Genomic DNA, 25,153 nt, shown 5'->3' with positions numbered 1-25,153 from the left:
TGGTGATGGACAGGGAGGCCTGGCGTGCTGCGATTCATGGGGTCGCAAAGAGTCGGACACGACTGAGCAACTGATCTGATCTGATCTGAATTTCAACTTTCTGGGAAACAGAGAGGTACTCCATTAATGAAAAAAAAAAAAACCCTGGAAAAGGACCTGAAATACAGGTTTAGTAAGAGGCAGCAGTGACTGTCGTCTGTCTCTCTGTCTCCCTGTCTTTGCTCACCTTTCCCATCACTAACCTGGAGTGAGGTCAGAATGTGCAGGAGTCTGTGCGACGTGAGGACAGCCCTGTATTCTGTAGGCGTTTGAAGGCATCTTTTGCTCAGCCTGCGGCCCTGGAAGGAGTCTCGTGTGGGTGTGCATGATGCAGAGGAGTTGCGTGCGCTACACAGCGATCATCCTTGCAGCCCTGAGAGGTTGGGGAGGATGGTCTTAGGAGCAGATCCGGTGGCTGGGAGAGGGGATAGGTGCTCAGGGACTCATGTTCATCAGACTCCTGGCGGGCAAGGAGAAAGCTGTGTGACCTGGGGCAAGTTACTCAGTGCCTCTTAACCGGTTTCTTCATCTGTGACATGGGAACGGAACAGATGACCCTAGAGGTCTTTGACACTTCTCAAAGACAGCATCATCCAGTAGAACTTCCTGCAGTGGTGGAAGTCTTCTGTGACTGGTCTTGTCCAGTGCAGGAGCTTCTAGCCATATGTGGCTGTTGGGCATTTTTGAAATGTGACTGGTACAGCTGAGGAATTTTCTAATCTTCACTTCTTTAAATAGCCACTTGTGACTGGAGGCTGCCATATTGGACTGTGCAGCTCCAAGGTACAGAAGGACCTATATTAGAGAAAAATAAAACCTATGATCTCAGCGGAGGTGATGAGTGGATGTCACAGGTGAATAATGTAAACTAGGATTGATATAAAAAATTGTCCTGAATGTGCAGAGTCAGTCCCATTTCCTCTGGGTAGCAAACTGTCCTGTGAAGCAGAGTTATGAGCAGGAATGAGATGGAAGGAAAAACGTTCAGCAGTGGAGACCCACACATCTGAGTGAGCTTAAATAATTAAGCACCAGAGTAGCTGGGCACAGCTCCCTTGTTACCCTTCTAAAGCTGCTGAATTGTCAGCAGTTCTTGGTACTGCCCTACCCTCCTTCCCGTTTTCCCCAAAACTAAAAGCTGATGCTATTGAGGCCAGCTGGGGTTGTGGGCAGCCAGTGGACTCTGGGTGTGCACGAGCCCTGGGCTTGACCTTCAGAGCCCCTCTAAAAGTTCTAAGGATCGGTGACAGCCGTGAGATGCCAGGCTCCAACAGTCAGTATTGTGTGCTCTGATAAAATATTAATCCAGTTATTAAAATATCTCCTCCTCCCCCACGATGAAGGAGTATATCCGAGAACAGCCCAGCACAAAGCTGCCTGACCCAGAAGTCATCCAGTTCTGTGTCTCCATCTTCAAATGCTCCAGGCTCCTGCTCCCCAGATGGCGTCGACCAGCAGTTCCTAGAGGACTTCCACAGGGTGACCAAAGGGGGCTCTGCCGAGGACTCCAGCCAGTACTACTGTGACAAGGTGGGGGGGCGGGGCTCAGGTGCTGTGGCCAAAGCGGGGCCAAGCCAGCCGGGCTTCCCGTGTGGGGCTGCCTCTCGGGCAGTTAAGTGGTTAGGACTCAAAGGAATTAGGTTATCACCAATCACTGGAGAAAGAAGTAACGTAATTGACGATTTTCTGACATTTTCCAGAACGATGGTGATGGCTACTTAGTCTTGATCCGCATCACACCGGATGAAGATGGGAAATTTGGATTTAATCTAAAGGTACGTTGTGTGTAATTTATAAGGACGTGTAATGCTCTGAAGCACTCTTTAGATGACTTTTAAACTTCCATTACAAATGTGCCATAGACCTAAGGCTGTGTAGGAAAATTGGCTTGGCCTTCAGAATTGGGAGTTTTTCAATGGGGCCATAGGAGTTGCCTCATACCAAGTGCCTACTCTATGTGCTTGTTTATATCCCCTTATTGAGGATATAAAGGGGATTATTCATATCCCTTATTGAGTCCTTTTATTAAGTGGTGAAGTTGGTATTTTGAAACATTTTATAGATGCACACTAAGGGGCTTCCCAGGTGGTGCTAGTGGCAAAGAATCCGCCTGCCAATGCAGGAGACACAAGAGATGCAGGTTCAATTCCTGGATCAGGAAGATCCCCTGGAGGAGGAAATGGCAACCCACTCCAGTACTCCTGCCTGGAGAATCCCATGGATAGAGGAGCCTGGCGAGCATCAGTCCATGGAGTCGCAAAGAGTTGGACACGACTGACTGAACACAAGGCTCGGAGAGATGGGAACCCCTCAGCACTGCTAAGAGAGAACAGGGATTCAGGTGCAGGGCCATAACCTCCTCTGTTTCCCTCTAGGCCGGCTCTGCAAACTATGACCTACGGGCCCAATCCCATCTGTTCTTACAAATAAAGTTTTATTGGAACACAGACACCCCATTCATTTACAAATGGTTTATGTCTCCTTTGGCATTTCGATGGCAGAGGTGCTAGAGTGCCCTCTGTCCCACAAAGCCACAAAAAGTAATATCTGGCCCTTCCCAGAAAAGGTTTATCAGCCTTAGAGCAGAGTGAGGGCAGGTGAACTTTGCTGTGCACCCCGCAACTGCCATCAAACACTCCTTTCTGATAGCCCAGCAGCCCCGCTGACAGCCAGTTCTCAGAGGTCAAAAGCCCTCACAGTCTGGGACCTTTCCACAGCTCCTAAGCCCTCACAGTCTGGGACCTTTCCACAGCTCCTCCCCTCCAGCATAAGCTCCTCTCCCAGCAGTGCTTATGGCCTGGGCTTTTAGAGTCTTTTTCCTGAGGATGTTTGCATTTTTTGAAAGGAGCCTGCTTCTTCCAAGTGCATCTTTAGTCCATGGATGGTGGGGATGGCAGTGGGAGGCTTCTGAGTGGCCTTCTGCTTGACCCACTAGACCCATAGCCTCTGGAACCTTATCATTCTAAAAGGTACCAGCCCTTGGGAGTAGAATATATTTAAGTGAAAGTTGAGCCCTCCCTTTGTGTCAGAGATACCTGCATGTCTTTGGTGCTGTGAACAACTCAAGTGGTTTTTAATGTATATGTTTACAGGGAGGAGTAGATCAAAAGATGCCTCTCGTGGTGTCAAGGATAAACCCAGAGTCACCCGTAAGTAGATGTATTCTGTAATTTCCCAAATCCTTTTTCCCGTAAATGTAACAGATTTCTATTCCTGTGTCCTGTTTCTTTTTTACTGGCAGCATAGAGTGTGTGTCAATGCATGCATAGAGATAGGAAGAAAGAATTTTCCAGAAGCTTGCTGCTCAGTGTGGCCCCCGAGGCTGCAGCACCAGCATCCCTTGGGAAACTTACTGGAAATGCAGATTCTCGTACCCCCACCCCAGACCATCTGGACCAGAATCTGCATTTTTAACCAGATCCCCAGGTGACTGGCAGGCACATTAAAGTGTAGAAGTCGTGCTCACAAGAAGGCGACTGGGGCATAACGCTTGCTGTTCTACAGGCTCTAAGTGGGCTCGTGGGTCTTGGGCTTCTAGGCATCTCGGAGATGATTTGTGTTTTTTTAAGCATTGAGCACCAGCGAGTCCCTGTACCTCCTAAGAAAGGGACCCATTTGGGGGTTTTACTCTTAAGTTGTCTTTAAGCTTATGCTTTACTTTTTCTTACTGCTTATGGCCTCTATGAATTAAGAAGCCTATCAATCAGTTGCACGGCTTCTTGTCCATAACAGTTTGTGCCTTGGGGGTTATGCTTGCAAAGGCTTTCTCCATCACAAGATAGCTATATACTTGCTTTTAGCTGACCAATTATTTTCTAACAAAACACCTAGAAAAACAGAAGATAGAGGTATTAGAGTCATGCTGACATTACAGTAATAAGTGAAGCTTGGCTGCCATAGAGAAATGGCCTCAGTACTCTTTTTCACTTTATTCTGAAATGTTTTCATTCGTAATGTAGGTTCTGAGCAGCACTTCTTTAAAATCCCACCACTAGCTACCATGTCAACATAGCAGTGGCTGTAATAAAAATAAAGGCGGTAATGCCAGGGGGAGAAAAGCAGAACTTGGTCGCGGTCTCCAGTGTCCAGGCTCAGAAAGCACCAGGTTCTCCCCTTGAGGATTATGTTATGGTAACGAAAGAAACTCGCTCTTCCCCTGCGTGCAGGCAGACACCTGCATTCCTAAGCTGAACGAAGGGGATCAAATCGTGCTAATCAACGGCCGGGACATCTCAGAACACACCCATGACCAAGTGGTGATGTTCATCAAAGCCAGCCGGGAGTCGCACACGCGGGAGCTGGCCCTGGTGATCAGGAGGAAAGGTAACAGCCCCCGAGGGAGAGGAGCCTTAGCGAAGAGGGCCTTCTCGGGCCCGTTCCTTGGTTTCGAGATGTTGTGCTCATAGCCAGCATCAGAAAATCAAGAACTTTCCCCCGATGGGAAACAACCTGCTGGCTGACTTCTCACTTGAAAATGTCTCATGACCAGTCCTCTGCAGGTAGGCAGCACCCCTCCACCCCCACTTTCAATACAAGACATGACACTCCTGTCCCCTGTTCCTCGCAGGTCCATCTCAGCCCCCTCCATGCACCGTCTTAGCTGCCTGCTTCTGCCTTCATTTGCATTTTCAACCCTTTCTCAAAGGATCGGGTTATATTTCATTCATGTGCATTTAGTTTCGTTGGAGAGGCTTTAGCAGAATGGGGCCGGAGCCTGGCTGCCTCAAGGCTGTTCTAACTCTGCCTCCTCCTGGGTTCCGGGACCTTGAGCAGATTTCTTACCCAGTCTGTGTTTCAGTTTCCTCTAATGTAAAATGAGGATGACATAGTCGCTACCTCCCGGGATCCCTGTGAAGATACAATGAGGCTCATACTGGAAAGCATTGGAGATGCTGCCCAGTTCTTGGTGGGTGTCGGAAGGGCATCCTCTGTTGAATACGGCTACTCTTAGTGTTGTTGTTGTTATAAAGCAGGAAGCCCAGTCCTCGAATCCTCCTTCCCAGCTTTCAGACACTGAAGGTAAATGAAGCATGTGACTCGGGCCCTGGCCCTGCATCTCCGTCTGGACTCAGTCATCGGCACAGCTCACACCCCCCACATACCTGCCGTCTTTGTTCCCACTAAAACTCCCAGTGCCAGCGCTCGTCCCTTCTCCTCCGTGAGGTCCTCCCGAATCTCTCCAGCCCCCTAACCCAGCTCCTCCCACCACCCATCTCCACCAAACCCAGCTCCACCCTGGGCACACAGTAGGTGTCAGTAGTGACAGTGGCCGACGTCTGTGCAGCTCCAGTGACGTGCCCTCATGGTGTTAGCTGCTTTGCATAATTATCCTCTTCCATTCTTATAATGATCTTATAAGGTTGGTATTCTTATCCCCGAACAAGGATAACAGTCACAGAGAGGTTAAGTAAGTTGCTGTGAGTCCCTTAAAGCCACGTGATGGTAGAGAAGGAAGGAACCCAGCAACTGGAAGCAAGCCTGTCCATCATGCGAAGTGCCAGCTGGCCGATAAGGGGCGGGGCCTGGGGGAGGGGGAGGGGAAGTGGCATCCGAGCGCTCTGGCCAGGCCCTGGGTGGGCATCCTCCACTGACCCATGGCAAGGGGCTGGCACCTGTTTGAGGTGAAGAACAGAGATGTTTGGAGTTGCAGGAGCAGTGCCGCTGATTTTCTATAACTGTCATGATAAGTTCATTTTTAAAATAAACATTAAAAAAAAAAAGAATTGATTAAAAGAAAAATAGTAGTAATAGAGTTACAGAACCCATGAAAATCAGTAAAGAATCTGAGCTTCTGTGATCAATGAAATGAATGTGCCCTTTAGGGTCAGACGTGTGGACTGAATCCCCACCCTGACAGGCTGGGTCACCTTGGACAACTCTTTTGCCTGTGAACCTGTCAAGTGGGAATAAATAACTAACTAAGGTGGGAATACTGGTCAGCACTGTGAAGATTCAGTTCAACTGTGTGACAAAATAAAAAATTGTTTCTTCTCTTTTACCTTGAAGACAGTAGAGAGTCACTGAAGGCTCTGGAGTAAGGGAGTGACTTCTCTTTCTGGGTCGAAAGGGAGCATTCAGAGATGATCCCAAAGTTTGAAGTGATGGTGGACAGAAAGAGGCACGTGAGGCTGGGGAAGTGGTGTGCATGGTGGGGAGCAGGAGGTGCTCTGTTGGTTTTCACCCGTATTGAGTCTGACGTGAAGGGAGAATTCCGAAGAAGAAGCTAAGAGATGTCTACTCCAGAGCCTCCCACCTAACAAGAGCCTTGAGTTAGAGATGAGCTGACCAAGCTCTGTGCAGCAGGGATGTGGGCAGCGCCAGACCCCATACCAACTTCCTGGGAAAATGCTTGTTTGAAGGGCACTAATGAAGGGAAGCTCAGAAGGAAAGAATAGCATAGGTAAGGGAATAATCAGGTCGGAGAAAGCAAAGGGAGAAGATGTGTTCTCTTCAATGACATGTGTTCCCTTCCTCTTACCTCTGACAAAAGCGTCTTGAGTCCTAAACACCATCATTTAAGGCTAACCAGAAAGATTAGCATGTCATTTTGTATAATTAGCACATATTGAATCAGTTCAACGGGAAGTAGTATCTTTGGTGAAAATGATTACCATGTGCTTAATCATTTAATAAGATGTTTTAAACCGTCTGCATTCAGGTGTCAGAAGTGTAATTTGGGGGGAGGAAACCAATCCCCTGTGCCTGGCTGGGCAACCCTGAAGCACCCTTTCTTGTCCACTGCAGCCGTCCATTCGTTTGCCGATATCAAATCTGAAGATGAACTGAACCAGCTCTTCCCAGAGGCCATCTTCCCCGTGTGTCCGGAGGGGGGGGACACGCTGGAGGGGTCCATGGAGCAGCTAAAGAAGGGCCTCGAAAGCGGGACGGTGCTGATCCAGTTTGAGGTAAGAGACCCCTGGGGTCTTGGTGGGCTGCCCGACGGCTGCAGGGTCTCCCAAGTCATCACCGGGCGGCCAGACTCATCGAGGGACACTGAGGGGCTCAGGGCCTCTGGGAGAAAGCCGGGGCGGGGTGGCTGGGGGCCATGGCCCATTCCTGAACTCTGACTCCCCTTCCTGTTCTAGTAACGATCAGTAGTCATGGAGAAATGTGTCAGAAACCGAGGAGGTGGGACTCTGAGCATGTTTAGCTGCCAACACAAAAGCTCAGAACATTCGCAGTCGAAGGTGGTGGAGAGGTAGCGTGGGCGAGCGCAGAGGGCTGACGGAGGAGCCAGGCCCTGACCCCAGCAGGCACACTGTAATTTGGAGCACTTGAAACCATCCCATGAGGGCACAGGGTCTGGGCTTCTCAAGTCCCCCAGAACCTCGGGGACACGAGTGGGGATCAAAGTCAGACCCCGTCTTCCCTCCCCAGGAGAGACCTCTGCTCATGGGATTGAGGTTGTTGACAAAGACACACGCAGAGACTGCAAAATAAAGTAGGACTCAAGGAGACTCGGTTTTCAAGTCAGTTTTACTGACCACTAACAATATAAATAGAATGTATTTATCTTCCACATTTTTTTAAAGTGGTAGAAGACAGAGTAGTTCATGCAGTGAAAGATAATAGAAGCGAACAGATAAAGCATAAAACAGGCCGATGGAAGACAGTTGATCATGATTAATGACAACATACACAGTCTGGATTCATGAATTAGCAAAGTCTCAGGTCAGATTCAAAAGCCACAGTCTGCACTGCATTGTTTATTAGAAAGCCATATAAAGGGAAGAGTCACAGAAGCAAAACTAGGGAATTTGTCAAATGTTTATGATTGCATATTGGTTTAGGAAAGCATAAGTAATGTGAATATCAAACAAGAAAGATGCAAAGCAGAGAGTCTTGAGTGAGAGAGAGGCTTATTTTATAATGGGGGAAAATAATGTAAATAAAATACATTATTAGAGCAATGTGTATTGAACAACAGTAGAAAGTAAAACCCCCAAGTGAAAGGAGAATTGACCCCACCCAAAAAATCAATAGGGAATGTTGAACTTAACAGCCTTGACAGATAATATAGACAAAAAAATAAGTTGAAATTAGGATAAAAGGGTAGAAATAGTAAGATTCAGTTCAGTTCGGTTGCTCAGTTGTGTCCAACTCTTTGCGACCCCATGAATCACAGCACGCCAGGCCTCCCTGTCCATCACCAACTCCCAGAGTTCACTCAGACTCACATCCATCAAGTCAGTGATGCCATCCAGCCATCTCATCCTCTGTCGTCCCCTTCTCCTCCTGCCCCCAATCCCTCCCAGCATCAGAGTCTTTTCCAAGGAGTCAACTCTTCGCATGAGGTGGCCAAAGTATTGGAGTTTCAGCTTTAGCATCATTCCTTCCAAAGAAGTCCCAGGGCTGATCTCCTTCAGAATGGACTGGCTGGATTTCCTTGCAGTCCAAGGGACTCTCAAGAGTCTTCTCCAACACCACAGCTCAAAAGCATCAATTCTTCGGCACTCAGCCTTCTTCACAGTCCAACTCTCACATCCATACATGACCACAGGAAAAACCATAGCCTTGACTAGACGAACCTTTGTTGGCAAAGTAATGTCTCTGCTTTTGAATATGCTATCTAGGTTGGTCATAACTTTCCTTCCAAGGAGCAAGCGTCTTTTAATTTCATGGCTGCAGTCACCATCTGCAGTGATTTTGGAGCCCCAAAAAATAAAGTCCGACACTGTTTCCACTGTTTCCCCATCTATTTGCCATGAAGTGATGGGACTAGATGCCATGATCTTCATTTTCTGAATGCTGAGCTTTAAGCCAACTTTTTCACTCTCCTCTTTCACTTTCATCAAGAGGTTCTTTAGTTCTTTTTGCTTTCTGCCATAAGGGTGGTGTCATCTGCATATCTGAGGTTATTGATATTTCTCCCAGCAATCTTGATTCCAGCTTGTGCTTCTTCCAGTTCAGCGTTTCAAGATAGAATTGATGAATATATACTAAGTATCTATTAATACAAAGATAAAAACTTTTTTCCAGTTGCCTGCAGGAGGCTAGGTAGGCTTATGACTTTTAAGAGAAAAAAAAATTGTAGATTCTTTGCATTTCAAAAACCTCAAAACTGAGACATACATTTTAAACACTAAAACTCAGGTTTTTGGGCAGGGGGGTGATGTGTCTGATTTTTTTTTAACTTTTTATATTATATTGAAGTTTAGCCAATTAATATTTGTAATAGTTTCATGTGCACACCAAAGCGACTCAGCTTTAAACATGTATTAAAACACTTAAAACAAGGAGCACTTAAAAACCAGAACCTATCAGTTTTATTCTATTGGCAGGGAATTGGAAGGAAGCGTCAAAGGGGAATGGCACTTTGGAGTCGTCCGTTCATTCATCCAGTGAGTGTGTATTAGATATTTATCATGTGCCAAATGCTAGATCAGGAACACATTCAGGGAAGGAGAAGGGGGATTTCTGGCCCCAAGAAGCTTACAGTCTTAATTTTGGTATATTGGTGGGCATGTATCATGAGTCCCAGAAGCAGCTGAAGACCAAGGGTTCATTCCACAGAATGTTATGTTCTGTAGGAACTGGAGGTGAGAGGTTTCCAGGAGGCCCTCTAGGGTAAGATGTAGTATTAATAGAGGGTGGATGGGATTAAGTGTGGAGGGGAGGGTATCCCAGGATCGTCGCAGACTAAGCTCATAGACTCAGGTAGGCAAACAATCCTCCCTGGGGCGACCGGCTCTCAAGAGTCCTGGGAGATGTCTCCAGGTGATGGGAGCTCTTCACCCAGGCTGAACCAGTTCTCTTTGATCAGACTGTCCACCAGGAGGCGCTGTGGGCTCTCGGTGAGGAAAAAGATGGCACCTGGTCTTCAACGGTGCTCCAGAAAATCGCCTCCCCTTTCACGTTTTCCGTGTGAGACTCCCCTAAGAGGTTTTCCTTGAGCAGTAATGTTCATTGAAATTCATTAGGAAGATAAAAAATGCTTTAGCAATTAGTATCCACCTGTCTCCCTGTGGTTTTGAGCAGTATTTCTCACAGGGTAACACGCTGACCACCTGTGTGGATATCACCTGTGAAGTGAAGTCGCTCAGTCGTGTCCGACTCTTTGCAACCCCATGGACTGTAGCCTACCAGGCTCCTCTGTCCATGTGATTTTCCAGGCAAGAGTACTGGAGTGGGTTGCCATTTCCTTCTCCAGGAGATCTTCCCGGCCCAGGGATCGAACCCAGGTCTCCCGCATTGTAGGCAGACGCTTTACCATCTGAGCCACTGGATATCACCTGAGGAGATTGTTAAACAGCCTCAGCCCGCAGCTACTCAAATCAGCCGCACTAGGAGGGCACCTGGGTAACTGGTTCTTAATAAGGTCACCAGGAGGCTTTGATGCACAAGCTGATCCTGAGGATGGGAGAGTAAAGATCATACCAGAACCACTGTCCCACCTAAGTCCTGCCTTTAGAGCCTATAATTGGACTACAGAAGAAATAAGAAATGGAGAACATAGAATTTTTAGGGTTAAATTCTTGTATGTACACATTGCATTCATTTAATCAAAACATTTCCTAGAAATTAAGTAGGGAAACCCTCTTTTTAAATACATTAATTTTTTCCACACTCCAAAATGTGGAACAAATAACAGCAGAGCTGCCCTTTGATGGAGCTAGTGGGATCCATGGAGCCCTGACTTTAAGTCTCTCCACATGGCCCACTAAGGAATCCTAGACTGTGAAACTCAACAACCACTGCTCTAGGTGGGGGAAGATGTCTTACACAACTGCTGAAGGAGGGGAATACCAGAGGAAGGCAAAAGGTGCCTTGAATGTGCCTTTACCGTGTGCCAAGGGCGTTAGCGACATCCTCTCCCGGTAGCCCGTGTAGGTGCCTTGAATGTGCCTTTACCGTGTGCCAAGGGCGTTAGCGACATCCTCTCCCGGTAGCCCGTGTAGGTGCCTTGAATGTGCCTTTACCGTGTGCCAAGGGCGTTAGCGACATCCTCTCCCGGTAGCCCGTGTAGGCGCTGTCGTTATCACTATTATATACAAATTTGTATAAATGAAGGATCAGAGTCTTGGAGAGGTTCTCTCACAGTAAATGGCACAGCCTGATTGGAACCCAGGCAGGCTCAACTCATAGAACTTGTTCTCTTAACAACTATAGAACCTTCATGTAGTTATATGCGCGTGTGCTCAATTGCTCAGTCGTGTCTGACTCTGCGACCCCATGGACTGTAACCCGCCAGGCTCTTCTGTCCATGGGATATCCCAGGCAGGAATACTAGAGTGGGTTGCCATTTCCTTTTCCAGAGAATCTTCCTGACCCAGGGACCAAACCAGTGTTCCTGCGTGGGCAGGCAGATTCAGTACCACTGAGCCCCCTGGGAATCCCTTATATAATTGCTGTTTCCACATGAGAGTTGTTAGAATAGCATGACATCAGGGCTAAGAAATATCTGAAATGCTGTCCAGCCGCATGGAGTTGAGAAGACTTTAAATCCTGACTCTACCACTTGCTTCCTGTGTGACCTCAGGCACGTCCCTTAACCTCTGTGGCCTCTACTTCCCCATCTGTAAACTGGGTATTTCATGACTGGTTGTTTTTTTTGAGGAATAGCCGATTAACAATGTTGTGATAGTTTCAGGTGAACAGTGAAGGGACTCTGCCGTTTGGAATGGACAGGTACACACTGCCATGTCTAAAAGGGATAACCAACAAGGACCTACTGAATAGCACATGGAACTCTGCTCAATGTTATGCGGCAGCCTGGATGGGAGGGGAGTTTGGGGGAGAATGGAAACATGTATATGTATGCCTGAGTCCCTTCAATGTTCACCTGAAACTGTCATGGGCTAGTTGTAAGGGTTAAGAGGAGATAAATACTTAATGTGTTGTCTGGCACATGGTCAGAGTGCAATAAAAAGTAACAACTATTATCATTTATAAATAAAGTCTAAAGAACCCGCCCCATCCATACAAGAAGTGGAAGCCAGCGCTGTCTGACTCCAGAGTCTTGGCTATTCTGTTTCCCCACCTGCTGCTCTTCCAGTGCCTTCGGCAGGTGGCAGCTTGACTGTTGGAGGCTGTGTCTGAGAGCAAGAGGCAGGGCCTGGTTCCTAGCAGGGGCCCAAGCCACCCTCTCCCCGGCACAGAGGACCTGCCCTGGGGGATCTCGGCTGTGGATGGAATCCCTTTTGCGATGATAACAGGCTGGTTTTCAGAACAGCTTGCTTGGAAGCATTTTTCATTATGGAATTCCCCTGTCCCTCCCGTGGCTTTCAGTAAACAATTACAAATGTGTTCCAGAAAGCGTTTGGTTCCAGCTGTAGTAAAATCACACTTAATAATTAGCATTTCTATAGCACTTTGGAATCCACCAAGTGCATCTCACATATGTCGTCCCAGTTGACTCTCTCAGCAGTTCCGTGAGACACATAGGGGCAGAATTATTTGAATCACTCCTTTTGTAAGTGGCGAGAACAAGGCTCAGTGGCTGCAGGACTCTCCCAGTGCCACCCTGCCGGTCAGAGATAGAGCTGGGATTAGCATCTGTGTTGAAAGCCCATTGTCAGAACTCACCAGGTGTGACCCAGTTCTCCACCCAGCCTCCAGTGGGAGCTCTTGTCTTCAGGAGCCACACAGTGTGAGCCATTCCTTGTGACCCATTTGCCAGCGTTGATCACCAGTCTCAAACTGCCTCAATAGTGTGTTCAGCCGAGGTATGGCATTCCTCTGTCTCTCACGTAAAGGAACCCAGACTTGGGGTTCACAAGGCCCAAATCCATTACCACCTCCAGGACGTTCTCCTCTAAGGAACTCATTGGCCCAGCCCCAGGGTCATTCCTGCCTGAGTAACCTGTGGTTCATTTCATGCTTTTTCCCCTGAGTTGAGCTTCCTGTGTAGGCAAGGGAGGGGGAATGCATTCAGTACAGTCAACCCTGGATAACAGCTAAGTGATGATGCGAACTGTCCTTTGAGAACCAACTTCCCAGCACATGAAGGTCCCTCGTGCCCATCCTCACCCAGTGGCCCTACAGCCTCTTTGGGTATTTGTGGGATGCAATTAATAGAAAATGAGCAACATCTGTCCTCTCGCCTCCCAGGACTGATGAGTTGGAGGAGTGTCTACAAAGCTCCATCAAAGGTCATGCCAGACTTGAAGACCCCTGCCCCTCCCACCTCAGCATCTTCCCTCTTTACCAAAACCAGATGCCATCTTTTTATCTCTTCTGACCACTGTTTTCCCTGAACCTGCTCCTACTTCATCCATTAGAAGAAACATCCATTACTGTCAAAGCACGTGACTTACTACTTACTGGTTGCTATGATCATTGTAAAGTTGATTTGGAAGGACAAAAACAGCTGAAGACTTAACACATGTAGGTGTACCTTCAAGACTGACGCTCACACCAAAAAGCTTTTTTTTGATTTTTCAGATTTTTGTTTTAAGGAAGGCAAACATTATCAAGTAGAACATCTGTGGAATACAAGGAGCAGACTGTGGGCTTTGGAATGAACACATGTGTAGCCTTTACCTTTCAAATGCCAGGGACCCATTTAAAGGAGTTGCCACCCCAGCTCATTGCCAAGGATTTCCCTGTGAAAGAATAAGAATCTTGTAAGAATGCTTGAGTCTGCCAGCACTGGGACCTGCATTTGGGACTGGGATCTGAAGTAGCCCTCTCGAAAGTCCCCAGATTGCCAGCAATGGTGTCAGTTCATTTCAGCAAACCTTTACAGGAAGGTAGGGAGAGATTCTTGAGTCCCCCCAAGGCAGTGTCCTGGCCCTCTGACTAGGTCAGGTACAGGAAAGATGAAAGTCCCCAATGTGGGTGAGCTGTTGATGAGCGGGGAATTGTTCTTATGTCTGCAAAGTGGAGAATAACCTCTCAAGGCCTTCATGAAAAGGGGCTACTCTTAGCCTAGTTACCTGCCTCTAAGCCACCTCGCATCCTGCTCTTTTGTTCAGACCAGCAGATCCCATCATTCTGCCACACTACACATTTTTATTGAGCACGCTGGCCTAGGGCTTTAATGGAACAAGCAAGTTGCCTGCTTTCATGGAGATGGCAGTTTAGCGCTTGGTACAGAAAGCACAGTATATGACTGTCTTGAAAGGCTTTGCCCTGCATTGGACCGTGGGTCATTGCCAAGGGCATGAAAGGGAGTCTCTTCCCACCGTTTGCTCTCCTTGCCCATTGTCCCTTCAACTCCCTTCACTTTTTGGTCTTTTCTTTTTTTCTTCCTCCTCCTTGGGTTGTCAGCCTTCAAGAATTCCAATGGGAATTCCCTCTTGGTCTGCTGGTACAGATGATGGGGTGCTTGCTTCCACTGTGCCCGGCCTTGCCAGCATGTGCTGGTTGGAGCCAAGTGGGCATCCAAGGCCTTTATCTGAGGGGTGTGAGCAGGTTTCATATCTTTGGTTGGACCAGAAGTCCGAGGAGATCAGTGTCGTCTCCTGATGTCCTCTCTCTCTGCTTTGAGATGATCTTTTCAAAGGAGAAATGTTTAAACTGGAAAACTGATATCTTATCCAGCCCATGCAAACCATGCTGGTCTGCTCCAGCTCTCAGTGTTCAGTTTTCTGTCTTTGAAGGCCAGACCCAGTGATACTGTATTTAAAGCTGTACTTGAAATACAGCTGTCCCATAGCAAACCCTCTCAGCTGATCTTCTTATAATTCACCCTTGGTTTCACAGCTACTCAGAACTAGACCCTGGTGGCTCACATGGTAAAGAATCTGCCTGCAGTGCAGGATCCTCAGGTTTGATCCCTGGGTCAGGAAGAGCCCTGGAGAAGGGAATGGCAATCCACCACAGTACTCTTGCCTGGAGAATTCCATGGACAGAGGAGCCTGGCGGGCTACAGTCCATAGGATTGCAAAGAGTCAGACATGACTGAGCAGCTAACACATAGAATTACACTCTGATAGCGATTTCACTTTCACTTTTCACTTTCATGCACTGGAGAAGGAAATGGCAACCCACTCCAGTGTTCTTGCCTGGAGAATCCCAGGGACGGGGGAGCCTGGTGGGCTGCCGTCTCTGGGGTCGCACAGAGTCGGACACGACTGAAGTGACTTAGCAGTAGCAGTAGCAGTGATGAGAACAAAGCACTTGAGGACATAAAAATTAAGATTTTAATAAAACTAAGTGGTCTTACAACCCTCCCTGCCTATGACCTTCCTCAGCCTCCTGATTGCTCTCAATCTAGGGCAGAATTGAAGGGATCTTAATGACTGGCAGTTCTTGCCTGCTTCACATACCTTTAGCCCAAGAATGAACAAAACAAACTGTGTCTTTCCAATGAGTAGTTCTTGAAAGAGCCGTGTCTCGAGTTCTGCCTAATAGTCTTCAGCTCATTTTCTCCCATCCCTGATTCTTCCAGAAAGACATACCTGTGTTTCTAACACATCACTGTCCAGTCTGGACCACTCTTCTTTTGGGCGGTGTGTTCACACCCAGCCTGCCACACAACTTACAAAGTCTGGAGAAGAGTCAGTAAATTAAAAGAACTTGAAAACCAACTGCTAACTCCTTCAGAAACTGTGTGAATAGGACTGAAGCAATCCAGTGGGAAGAACATTCAGTATTAACCTTGGCAAGGCAGGCATAAAAATGAGTGTGTTGTCAATCCTTCTAAAGGCCCCCCCCCCCAAAAAAAAACTTGGCTTTACTCACCCAATTTTTTGTAAAAAATTTTTTAGTTTTATATATAAATTTTTTTTTGTTGTAGCTCTTTTTATTATTTCATTTGAATTTTTAAAAATTCACATTGTAATAATTCAGGCAATTCAGAAATCTCCTTTAGCCTCTTTCTGTTATAATTTACAAATAATAATTTGATGTGTATCCTTGCGTACTTGTTCTATTGCTCATGGAAATATATTTTATACACACGTGTATGTAAGTGCACATACATACATACATTGTACACACATTGTACGTATGCTGCTGTGTATAGAAAGAGGATCATCACTATGTTGTTCTGCCACTTGCATTTTTCACTTAAATAGATAAGTGGATATCCTTTTGAATCTGTACTTTTAGTCCATCTTAAAAATCACTGCAGATGGTGACTGCAGCCATGAAATTAAAAGACGCTTACTCCTTGGAAGGAAAGTTATGACCAACCTAGATAGCATATTCAAAAGCAGAGACATTACTTTGCCAACAAAGGTCCGTCTAGTCAAGGCTATGGTTTTTCCTGTGGTCATGTATGGATGTGAGAGTTGGACTGTGAAGAAGGCTGAGCGCCGAAGAATTGAGGCTTTTGAACTGTGGTGTTGGAGAAGACTCTTAAGAGTCCCTTGGACTGCGAGGAGATCCAACCAGTCCATCCTAAAGGAGATCAGCCCTGGGTGTTCTTTGGAAGGACTGATGCTAAAGCTGAAACTCCAGTACTTTGGCCACCTCATGCGAAGAGTTGACTCCTTGGAAAAGACCCTGATGCTGGGAGGAATTGGGGGCAGGAGGAGAAGGGGACGACAGAGGATGAGATGGCTGGATGGCATCACCGACTCGATGGACGTGACTTTGAGTGAACTCTGGGAGTTGGTGATGGACAGGGAGGCCTGGCGTGCTGTGATTCATGGGGTCGCAAAGAGTCGGACACGACTGAGTGACTGAACTGAAACTGATTATATTACTTGCACATAATTTGTGGTATGACTGTATCATAATTTAAGTCAACAGTTCTCCCTATTAGGAAATATTTGGGCTGTTTCCAGTTTTCTACTAATAAGAAAATATTTTGATGCAGATAAATTTCTTTGATATGTGTCTTTATGCACTTCTGTCAAGTAAAGCCCAGGGTGTGCACATTTGAAGTTTTACAGATAGTTCTATAGTACTTTATTTTTTATTTTGCTTTAATATTCTATAATCTTATCAGCACTTACTTACTGCTGAGATACTTCATAAACTTGTTGCAGTTAAAGCCCTTTGCTAGATCTATGCTTTTACACTAAACCATCTCAAGTTGATTACATTTACATATTTGTTATTTGAAAAAGAAAAACTTCCTGCCTCCAGGTTAGCATTACTGATTATATTCACTTAATTAGATTTCACTTCTATGAAGTTAGTTAGAACCAAAATGACATTTAGGGGAATTGACTGACTCAGATATTCTCCTTCTCCCGGAATCAACCCAAAACTTCTAATAAATCACGAATGTATTTCTAGAAGGAGCCTGGAGAGCCCATTAAAGCTCATAGACATCTAAGAAGTTGCTCAGTGGCTACTTGATTGTTAGGAGCTGAAATTGTAAAGATGATTAATACTTGAACTTAGGGAAATACCGGAAATTCTGAACATTTGGTAAATGTATCAGACATAATTATCATTACCAAAAATCTCTCTGCTAATTGTCTCCTGTGCAGTTTGTTTGTTTAGTAAAAGAACTAATCGGAGAAACAAAAGAAACAGACCAACAAAAGCTGGTTTATAAAATAAAAAATACAAAATATGCAAAAATATACAGGGAAAGACATTGTTCTGCCTCTCTATTCACATTGCAAGCACATTTTAATTGATGATGCTGGCTGCAATTTGGCAAACTAACCATTCTCATGTTCCCCTATAGGACAACTCCACTATATACATACATATCTCCTCAAAAATACACTTTAATTCAGTAATTCTGTTCCTGGGAATATTTAATAGTAAAAAATTGAAAACTGTTTAATCAAGAAGTAGAATAAAAGTTAAACTTTGAAAACTTATAGATGTTGAGCTAGCTGAAATCATGTATATAGAGAATATTTCAAGTATTTAAATGACACAGGAAACTAGACATTATATAATAAGTAGAAGAAACAGCCTTCAAAATTATGGTGATAGTTCCCAGAACACTTCTTGTGAGACATGAGATCCTCCATGGCCAAGTTAGCTTGAGAAATGCTCTAATCAGAATTAAATAAGCTTATACACTGCAGGTCTTGCCATGCTAGAGATTCATAGAATATAAGATGACTTACAGTATTACCTAAATTTCCTTGACCTTGAAACTTATTCTAAGCACCACCTAGTACAGTTTTTTCCAGAATACTTGGATTCCATAGAACATAATATAGGAAGTGCTAATATATGTTGTCTCATTTTTTGTTTTTAAAAAAGTAATGTATCTGTGTATTATGTGTAGTCACACATATGATTACATACATTTGTATACATGTGTGCATAAAAAACAGATAAAATAGATGAAAAGGGATATCTCAGGGTTATGAAGTTACTGATCATTTTTTTTTGTTTATATTAGTCTGAATTTTTCAAATTTTCTGCAAAAAATCACTTCCAACACTGAAGAAAAAACAAACTTTTAGAATTCCCACAAAGTTAACAAAACCACTGGTGAATATTGTTTCACACTCTAGTTCGAAGTGGCAAATACAGTTGTATAGAAAAGAGAACTCAAAAGGGCAGGAGGAAACTTTGGGAAGGAATAGATGTGTCTTGGGGCTTCCCTGGTGGCCCAGCTAGTAAAGAGCCCATCTGCTAATACAGGAGACAAGACTTGGGTTCCATCCCTGGATCAGGAAGATCCCCTGGAGAAGGAAATGGCAACCCACTCCAGTATTCTTTCCTGGAAAATTCCATGGACAGAGGAGCCTGCAGGCTACAGTCCATAGGGTTGCAAGAGTCAGACACGACTTAGCGCTATCTTTCTTTCTTTTTCAAAGAGAAAAGCTCAAGCATTAGAGTCAGATCTGAGTTCAGCCTCTTGTTTGTAATCTTGAGCCAAGCTTTTCATCTGTGCTTCTTGCTTGCAAAATAAGAATACTATTAAATACCTTTCCTAGAGCTGCTGTTGACATGACATCAGGTACAGTACAAATGTGTCTAATATGTGTTTCTAGATATGCAGTGAGGGTTTTAACAATTTTTGCTAGTGATTGCATGCATAGGGCAATACCTCTTTAAAGGAATATTTAATTGAAGTTTACTATGTATTAAAATAAATGTTTTTACTGTGGAGGTATACTTCTGAAATGATGAATGAAAATGCTCTTGTTCTTGGCAAAGAACGTGGTTCACTCCATTAAATTGGAGGTAAATGTTTTTAGACTAATGTAAATGATTTCTATTTAATTTTTAGTCAGAGCTCTTTTTTTTTTCCTCTGCTTGCTTTTAGCTCTTGTCAAATAATTGTCATGAAGATGAAGTTTTACTTACTGTGATCCATTATCTGTGACTCACACTCCTTCCTATGACTTTTTTCCCCCAAGAGTCTCATGTTTAAAAAAAATCCATATATATTGAAGAATTTAGTCAGTTTCTCATGGGATTATAGAATTTCTTACTGGGAAGATTTTTCTCAATATATAAAACCACTATTAAATGTTAAGATTTGGCTGCTGTGAATGATAAACTTTACTGTTAGAGTATGTTTTCACACTCTTCATAGCTGTTTTTTCCAATTTTTTTTTTTTTTCCACTTCCCTGTTTGTCATACAGCAACTCTATAGAAAGAAGCCCGGTTTGGCCATCACGTTTGCAAAGCTGCCTCAAAATCTAGACAAAAACCGATATAAAGATGTACTGCCTTGTGAGTATCTGGCATGAATGCCTCCTCCCCCCACACACACTGAGATAATGTTTCCCTTTTTAAAACAGATTGTCTGGTATTCTGGAACGACTCTCAGTGTGTCTGTAAACACCACCGTCTTTATTGCAGCCATTTCAAACTCGGAACAGTTGGGGAATAGTGTTTATGCTAATGAGGCGAGGGCTGCAGATGGGCTGGGAACTGAACCCTTGTGTACTTGGGGTGGTAAAAATAACACTCCGAATAATCAGTAAATTTCTTTCTCCTCCACAGATGACACCACCCGGGTATTGTTGCAGGGAAACGAAGATTACATTAATGCGAGTTACGTGAACGTAAGTTAGAATTCCGGAGCATGAGAAAAAGCACATTAATCGTTGTAACAAGCGTGACAGTGACATGCGCGGTGCTTTGCAGTCGGCGAACTGCTTTGCTCTTCACTGTCGTGTCTCAGCAGCACAGCAGCCATTGAGGGAAGGCAGGACGGTCTCATTATACAGAGAATGACACCAAGGTTCAGAGATTAAATCATCTGGAAAGTCGGAAAGCTAACAGAAGAGGAGACCAAAACTCAGCCTTCTGTCCTCAACTGCTGGCCTTTAGGTGTTTTGTTTGGCCATTGGTGCATTTGTAACTTTCTGTATTTTTCCCCCCCATCTGATTACTATACATCCTGCCTAAGAATAAAAATAAAACCACCATAGCCCAAAAACAAAACGTCAACAATTTCAACTTGTCGTGGGGCAAGTATTCATTTCACTCTGAAAATGCATCTTGGGCAACTTAGCCTCTCTGAACCTCAGCCTCTTCATCCAAACCAGGGCTCAGCACACTATTTCTGTAGAGGGCTACCCCGTAAATATTTTGGTCTCTGCAAGCCAAGAGACAAAATTGAGGATATTAATTAGGTACTTATATATACCATTTCAAATGCAACCATGCAAAAATATCAAAAAAATACTGTTAGCTCGCAGTGCAGCATTTAAATTTGGCCCTCAGCTCACTGTTTATCTGATCTAAATAAACAGAGGACTTCTCAAGTTCTCAGATTATAGCATGATGTCAACAACTGCCAGCAAGAATGGGTCTGATCGGTGATAATACTCATTCCAAAGCATCTGTGAGATTCATTGACCCTCACTTTCAGCATTTCTGGTGTCCTGTGATTAGAGCACTGAAATGGTCGGGGCGGTAAGACCATGCACTTGGGTGGAGAGTGGCTAAGACCAGGGCTGAGAACGCCATTAACCAAGCACCAACCAAGCCATGAATTAGGCACCTCCATTTACTATCCCCACCTAAGAATGAGTGAATCACTGTGCTGTTCCAAAGCTCAGGCAGTTCTGAGTGTTCTTTTACAGAAAACACTTAGTTTAGGGACTTTGCTGGTGGTTTAGTGGTTGAGAGTCTGGCTTCCAATACAGGGGATGCGGGTTCAACCCCTGGTCAGGAAAGCAGGATCCCACATGCCAACTAATAAGCCCGGAGACTCTAGATCCTGCATGCCATCACTAAGACTGGACCCAACCAAAGAAATACTTAAAAATTTAAAAAAACCAAAAGACGTAGTTTAGAAGTAAAAGCAGAGCAGGGTAGGAGGGGATGACAGTTGACTTGTTTTAACATTTTAACATTTATCAGTTTGGACAGTACCTATTGTGAGGTGGTGGTGTGTGCAGGAACTTGACTCTGATAATCATTTCACAGTGTATATGTATATCAAACCATCATGTTGTATACCTTAAATATATACCTTTTTTATTTGTCATTTATACCTCAGTGAAGCTGGGGAGAAAAATTGATCAACTGAGTGGCACAGACATTGGCAGCCATGCAGAAAGCAAAGCGTAACAGTAGTTGGTGGCATAAGCCTGTGTGGTTTATGCTTCAAAGAAAATATTTTGATAGAAAACCCTGCATAGGAAAAGTGGCAGACATAAGGATTCGCATGCGTTGCTGAAAATGCAGATTCCCAATATTGATTATATTTAGGATACAGCAGAGAAGGTCATTTAAACTCTTTTCATCTTGTAGGTCCATTTCTGATTATCACCTATTGAATTTCACATAGTTTTATCCTGAGTAGCTAGCATTATTGTCAAACACCTTTGAAGCATTTTCTAAAGTAGCTTTTTCTTTGATTATTCTTATTGGCCAAAACTTGGTAGAACTGTTCTTCTGGTGTGCTGACAGTCACCAGCTCAGAGTGTGTGAGCTGCAGTTCCCTGTCCGCCTTGTGGCAGTAACAGATTCTAATGCCTGAACCATCTCCTGCCAGATGGAAATTCCTGCTGCTCACCTTGTGAACAAGTACATTGCCGCTCAGGGACCCCTGCCACATACCTGTGCGCAGTTCTGGCAAGTGGTCTGGGACCAGAAGTTATCACTCATCGTCATGTTGACGACTCTCACCGAGCGAGGCCGGGTAAGTGGCTTGACTTCCAGACAGGCGTGCGTCACTCTGTGCTCTGCTGGAACTTGAACTTCAGAGCTGGAAAAGGCCTTACTGAAATGTCACCCAGTCCAGCCCCCTTTGTGACCCATGAATCTGTACACAGCTCCTGATGGACAGCTCCAGGGATGAGAAACTCAGCCCTTCTCCTTCCCACTTGCTGGCCTTTCCGAGCTAAGCAGTGATCAGACAGCCCCTTCCGTTCCTGCCTTGAATCTGTTACAGCAAGCTGGAAGGTGCTTCCCCTTGCCTCACCTGCCCCAGGACTCCTGTGTTAGCTGTGATCTCACCCACCCAGAACACGTGCTGATCCTCAGAAGAGCAGTGTAAGGCCAGGTTCACAATGGAATACAAAGTAGGAGAAATTACCTCTGTCAGACTCTGCTTGTGTTACAGCAAAACCTGATGCAAAAAAAAAAAGCTAAGAAGGCCTTAATTAGGAGAGCAATGGCAGCATGCAGTGTTCAGCCTGACATGTGTGTTTCACAGGAACAGATCGCTGATCATGTAACTGAAGTCAGTGTGCAAGGAGTGCTGTGTAGCATGAGTTCTCTAACTTCTGTCTGCATTTAGATATCTTCATGATGAAATGTTCATCCAGTTCAGTTCAGTTCAGTCACTCAGTCGTGTCCGACTCTTTGCGACCCCATGAATCGCAGCACACCAGGCCTCCCTGTCCATCACCAACTCCCGGAGTTCACTCAGACTCACGTCCATCGAGTCAGTGATGTTCATCTGGAAACATTCAAAAATCAAATATAAATTAATATTTAAGGGATCTATGTGCCACTTCCTCCCAGACCTGTCCTCAGTATATAGTTCAGAATGCCAGATGGATCTGTGCCAGAAGTTAGAGTATAGAATTGGAGTGGATCGTACGTTTAAGGAGATCAGTCTACACTCTCACCCCAAAGAGCAAAATCAGGATTCCTGCTAATTCTGGAGAGCCTTATGGGTTCACCTAGGCTGTGCCAGGCAGATGGCTCCCCACCTTGGCTAAAACACTTCCAGGGTCCATCCGTGGGTTATTCAGCTCTGATTTTCAAAAAAAAAAAAAAAAAAAATCCCTCTTCATAACGAACTGAAATCCACAGCGCTTTGAACCCCACTCCACCAGCTTTTCTTGCCTGGAAGACACAGTAATAAGTGGCCCTTCTCTTCCATGCAATGCCCTTTCAGATATCTGAAGATAACCTTGGACTGCCATTAAGTGGGTAGTCAGCAGAAATTGGTCTTTGTCTCAGTGTTGCTGTGGAGTCAGTCTCCCCATTTTGTACTCATGCACTTGACTCCCGATACCTACACTGTGGCATATCGGTGGGGCTCCGGGGCCAGACTCTGTGGGTTCAGAACAGGTTCTTCTGGAGCAAGTTATAAATACTTAACCTGTCTGACCCTCAGCTTCCCTGTACGTAAGCTGCAGATAGTAGTGCCGTCTCAGAGGGTTTGTGGAGACGGAGACAATATATACAGAAAGCTTAGAGAGCTGTCTGTCACAGGTGCCTGGCAAACATTAGCTCTGTGTGTGTGTCCGTCGTTATCATCCCTGGGAGGATTGCCATCAGATCTGGCCTTTTGTGTGCCTTCACGCTCCTTGGGCTTCCCATCTATCATTGTTCACCTTGGCCCTCACTCTTGGCTTCTTGTCACTCATAGTGTTGATCAGAATCTCTCCACATAAATCACTGTTTAAAAATATAAAGGCCCTCAAGAGACAATCAGAAGCTCCTTCTAGAACGCTGTGAGTCAGGGGCGTTGCAGACAGTCTTTGGGGAGCAGTTGCTGACTCTCCCAGCTCTGCTTCCAGCCCTGGCCGTCTCTGCATCTGGTTTACCTAGTTACTGTGAGAACTCTCAGAGGCTTTGCTGAAATCACAAGGCGGCAGGTCTGTGGCATCCCTTTGTCTGGGAGTCTTGTTTTTTGCCTTTTTTTAATTTTTGTTGATATTCTGTATCTGTGTGCCTGTGTGTGATTTTCTGATCTTGTTTTGGAAAGGCAGCAAAGTTACTGGGACCTTTTTTGAACTCCAGGAATGCCAGCTGGCTCACAGTCCTATCTGCGCTCTCTGTGTTTCTGGATCACCTGCACCTGTCTTGTTCTCTGGTGTCCTGAGTAAGAGGGCAGACGCCAGGGCCACGCTTCCTGAGTTCATATTCCTGCTCTGTCACTCCCTACCTGTGCGGTTTCGGAAACTGGCAGAACTTCTGCACGAAATGGAATGCTAATGACACCTGTTGTGTATTTGGGAGGCTTCCCAGGTGGCGCTAGTGGTAAAGAACCCGCCTGCCAGTGCAGGAGGCATGAGACGCAGGTTCGATCCCTGAGTCGGGAAGATCCCCTGGAGGAGGGCATAGCAACCCACTCCAGTATTCTTGCCTGGAGAAGCCCATGGACAGAAGAGTCTGGCGAGCTACAGTCCGTGGGGTTGCAAAGAATCATACAGGACTGAAGCAACTGAGCACACATGTCCACATTGTGCATTTGTGAGGCAATCGAATGAGTTAATGCAGTCAGCCTTCTTGGAAGAGTACTTGGCACACAATAAATATCATACAGATGTTGGCTAACAGTAACAGTAGTTTGGGTACCACCCTAATTGTTGCTGGGACTACATATATTTTCAGTTCAGTTCAGTTCAGTTGCTCAGTCGTGTCTGACTCTTTGCGACCCCATGAATCGCAGCACGCCAGGCTTCCCTGTCCATCACCAACTCCCGGAGTTCACTCAGACTCACGTCCATTGAGTCGGTGATACCATCCAGCCATCTTATCCTCTGTGGTCCCCTTCTCCTCCTGCCCCCAATCCCTCCCAGCATCAGAGTCTTTTCCAATGAGTCAACTCTTCGCATGAGGTGGCCAAAGTACTGGAGTTTCAGCTTTTACTGCAGTATTATTTATTATTTTTCTTCAAATTGGCTCACCTTTCCTTGCTTTAAAAAATTTGCTTTGAAAGATATGTCTTAAATGGAAGCCCAATATCATATGCCATAAAAGGGGGGTATGTGTAAAAATGCAAAAGCCACAAGACAATATATATATATATATATATATATATTTTTTTTTTTTTTTTGTTCTACCAGTTTATTGCTACCAACCCATGACCCTCCACCCTCATGCACACATGCTCAGTCATGTAACCCCATGGACTGCAGCCAGCCAGGCTCCTCT

General features: G+C 45.3%; 1 protein-coding gene across 13 annotated transcripts in view; it reads left to right on the top strand.

Moving 5' to 3' along the window:
- PTPN3 (protein tyrosine phosphatase non-receptor type 3) overlaps positions 1-25,153 on the top strand; it is a 118,862-nt gene that overhangs the window by 84,247 nt on the left and 9,462 nt on the right. For 11 of the 13 annotated variants that reach the window (XM_025282201.3, XM_025282203.3, XM_025282205.3 and 8 more), the window contains 8 exons: positions 1,383-1,569; positions 1,740-1,814; positions 3,132-3,188; positions 4,206-4,362; positions 6,784-6,944; positions 19,444-19,534; positions 19,808-19,869; positions 21,813-21,959. In XM_025282201.3, coding sequence (XP_025137986.3) covers positions 1,383-1,569; positions 1,740-1,814; positions 3,132-3,188; positions 4,206-4,362; positions 6,784-6,944; positions 19,444-19,534; positions 19,808-19,869; positions 21,813-21,959 — 937 coding nt within the window. Of the gene's footprint in view, positions 1-1,382; positions 1,570-1,739; positions 1,815-3,131; positions 3,189-4,205; positions 4,363-6,783; positions 6,945-9,320; positions 10,785-19,443; positions 19,535-19,807; positions 19,870-21,812; positions 21,960-25,153 lie in introns of those variants that run through there. The other 2 variants (XM_025282202.3, XM_044940412.2) reach the window with 2 other exon arrangements.

The sequence above is a fragment of the Bubalus bubalis genome, chromosome 3 (genome assembly GCF_019923935.1).
Source record: "Bubalus bubalis isolate 160015118507 breed Murrah chromosome 3, NDDB_SH_1, whole genome shotgun sequence".
NCBI classification, from domain to species: Eukaryota; Metazoa; Chordata; class Mammalia; order Artiodactyla; family Bovidae; genus Bubalus; species Bubalus bubalis.
Note: the sequence above shows the minus strand (reverse complement) of the source record. Positions and strands in the feature narration are given on the sequence as shown.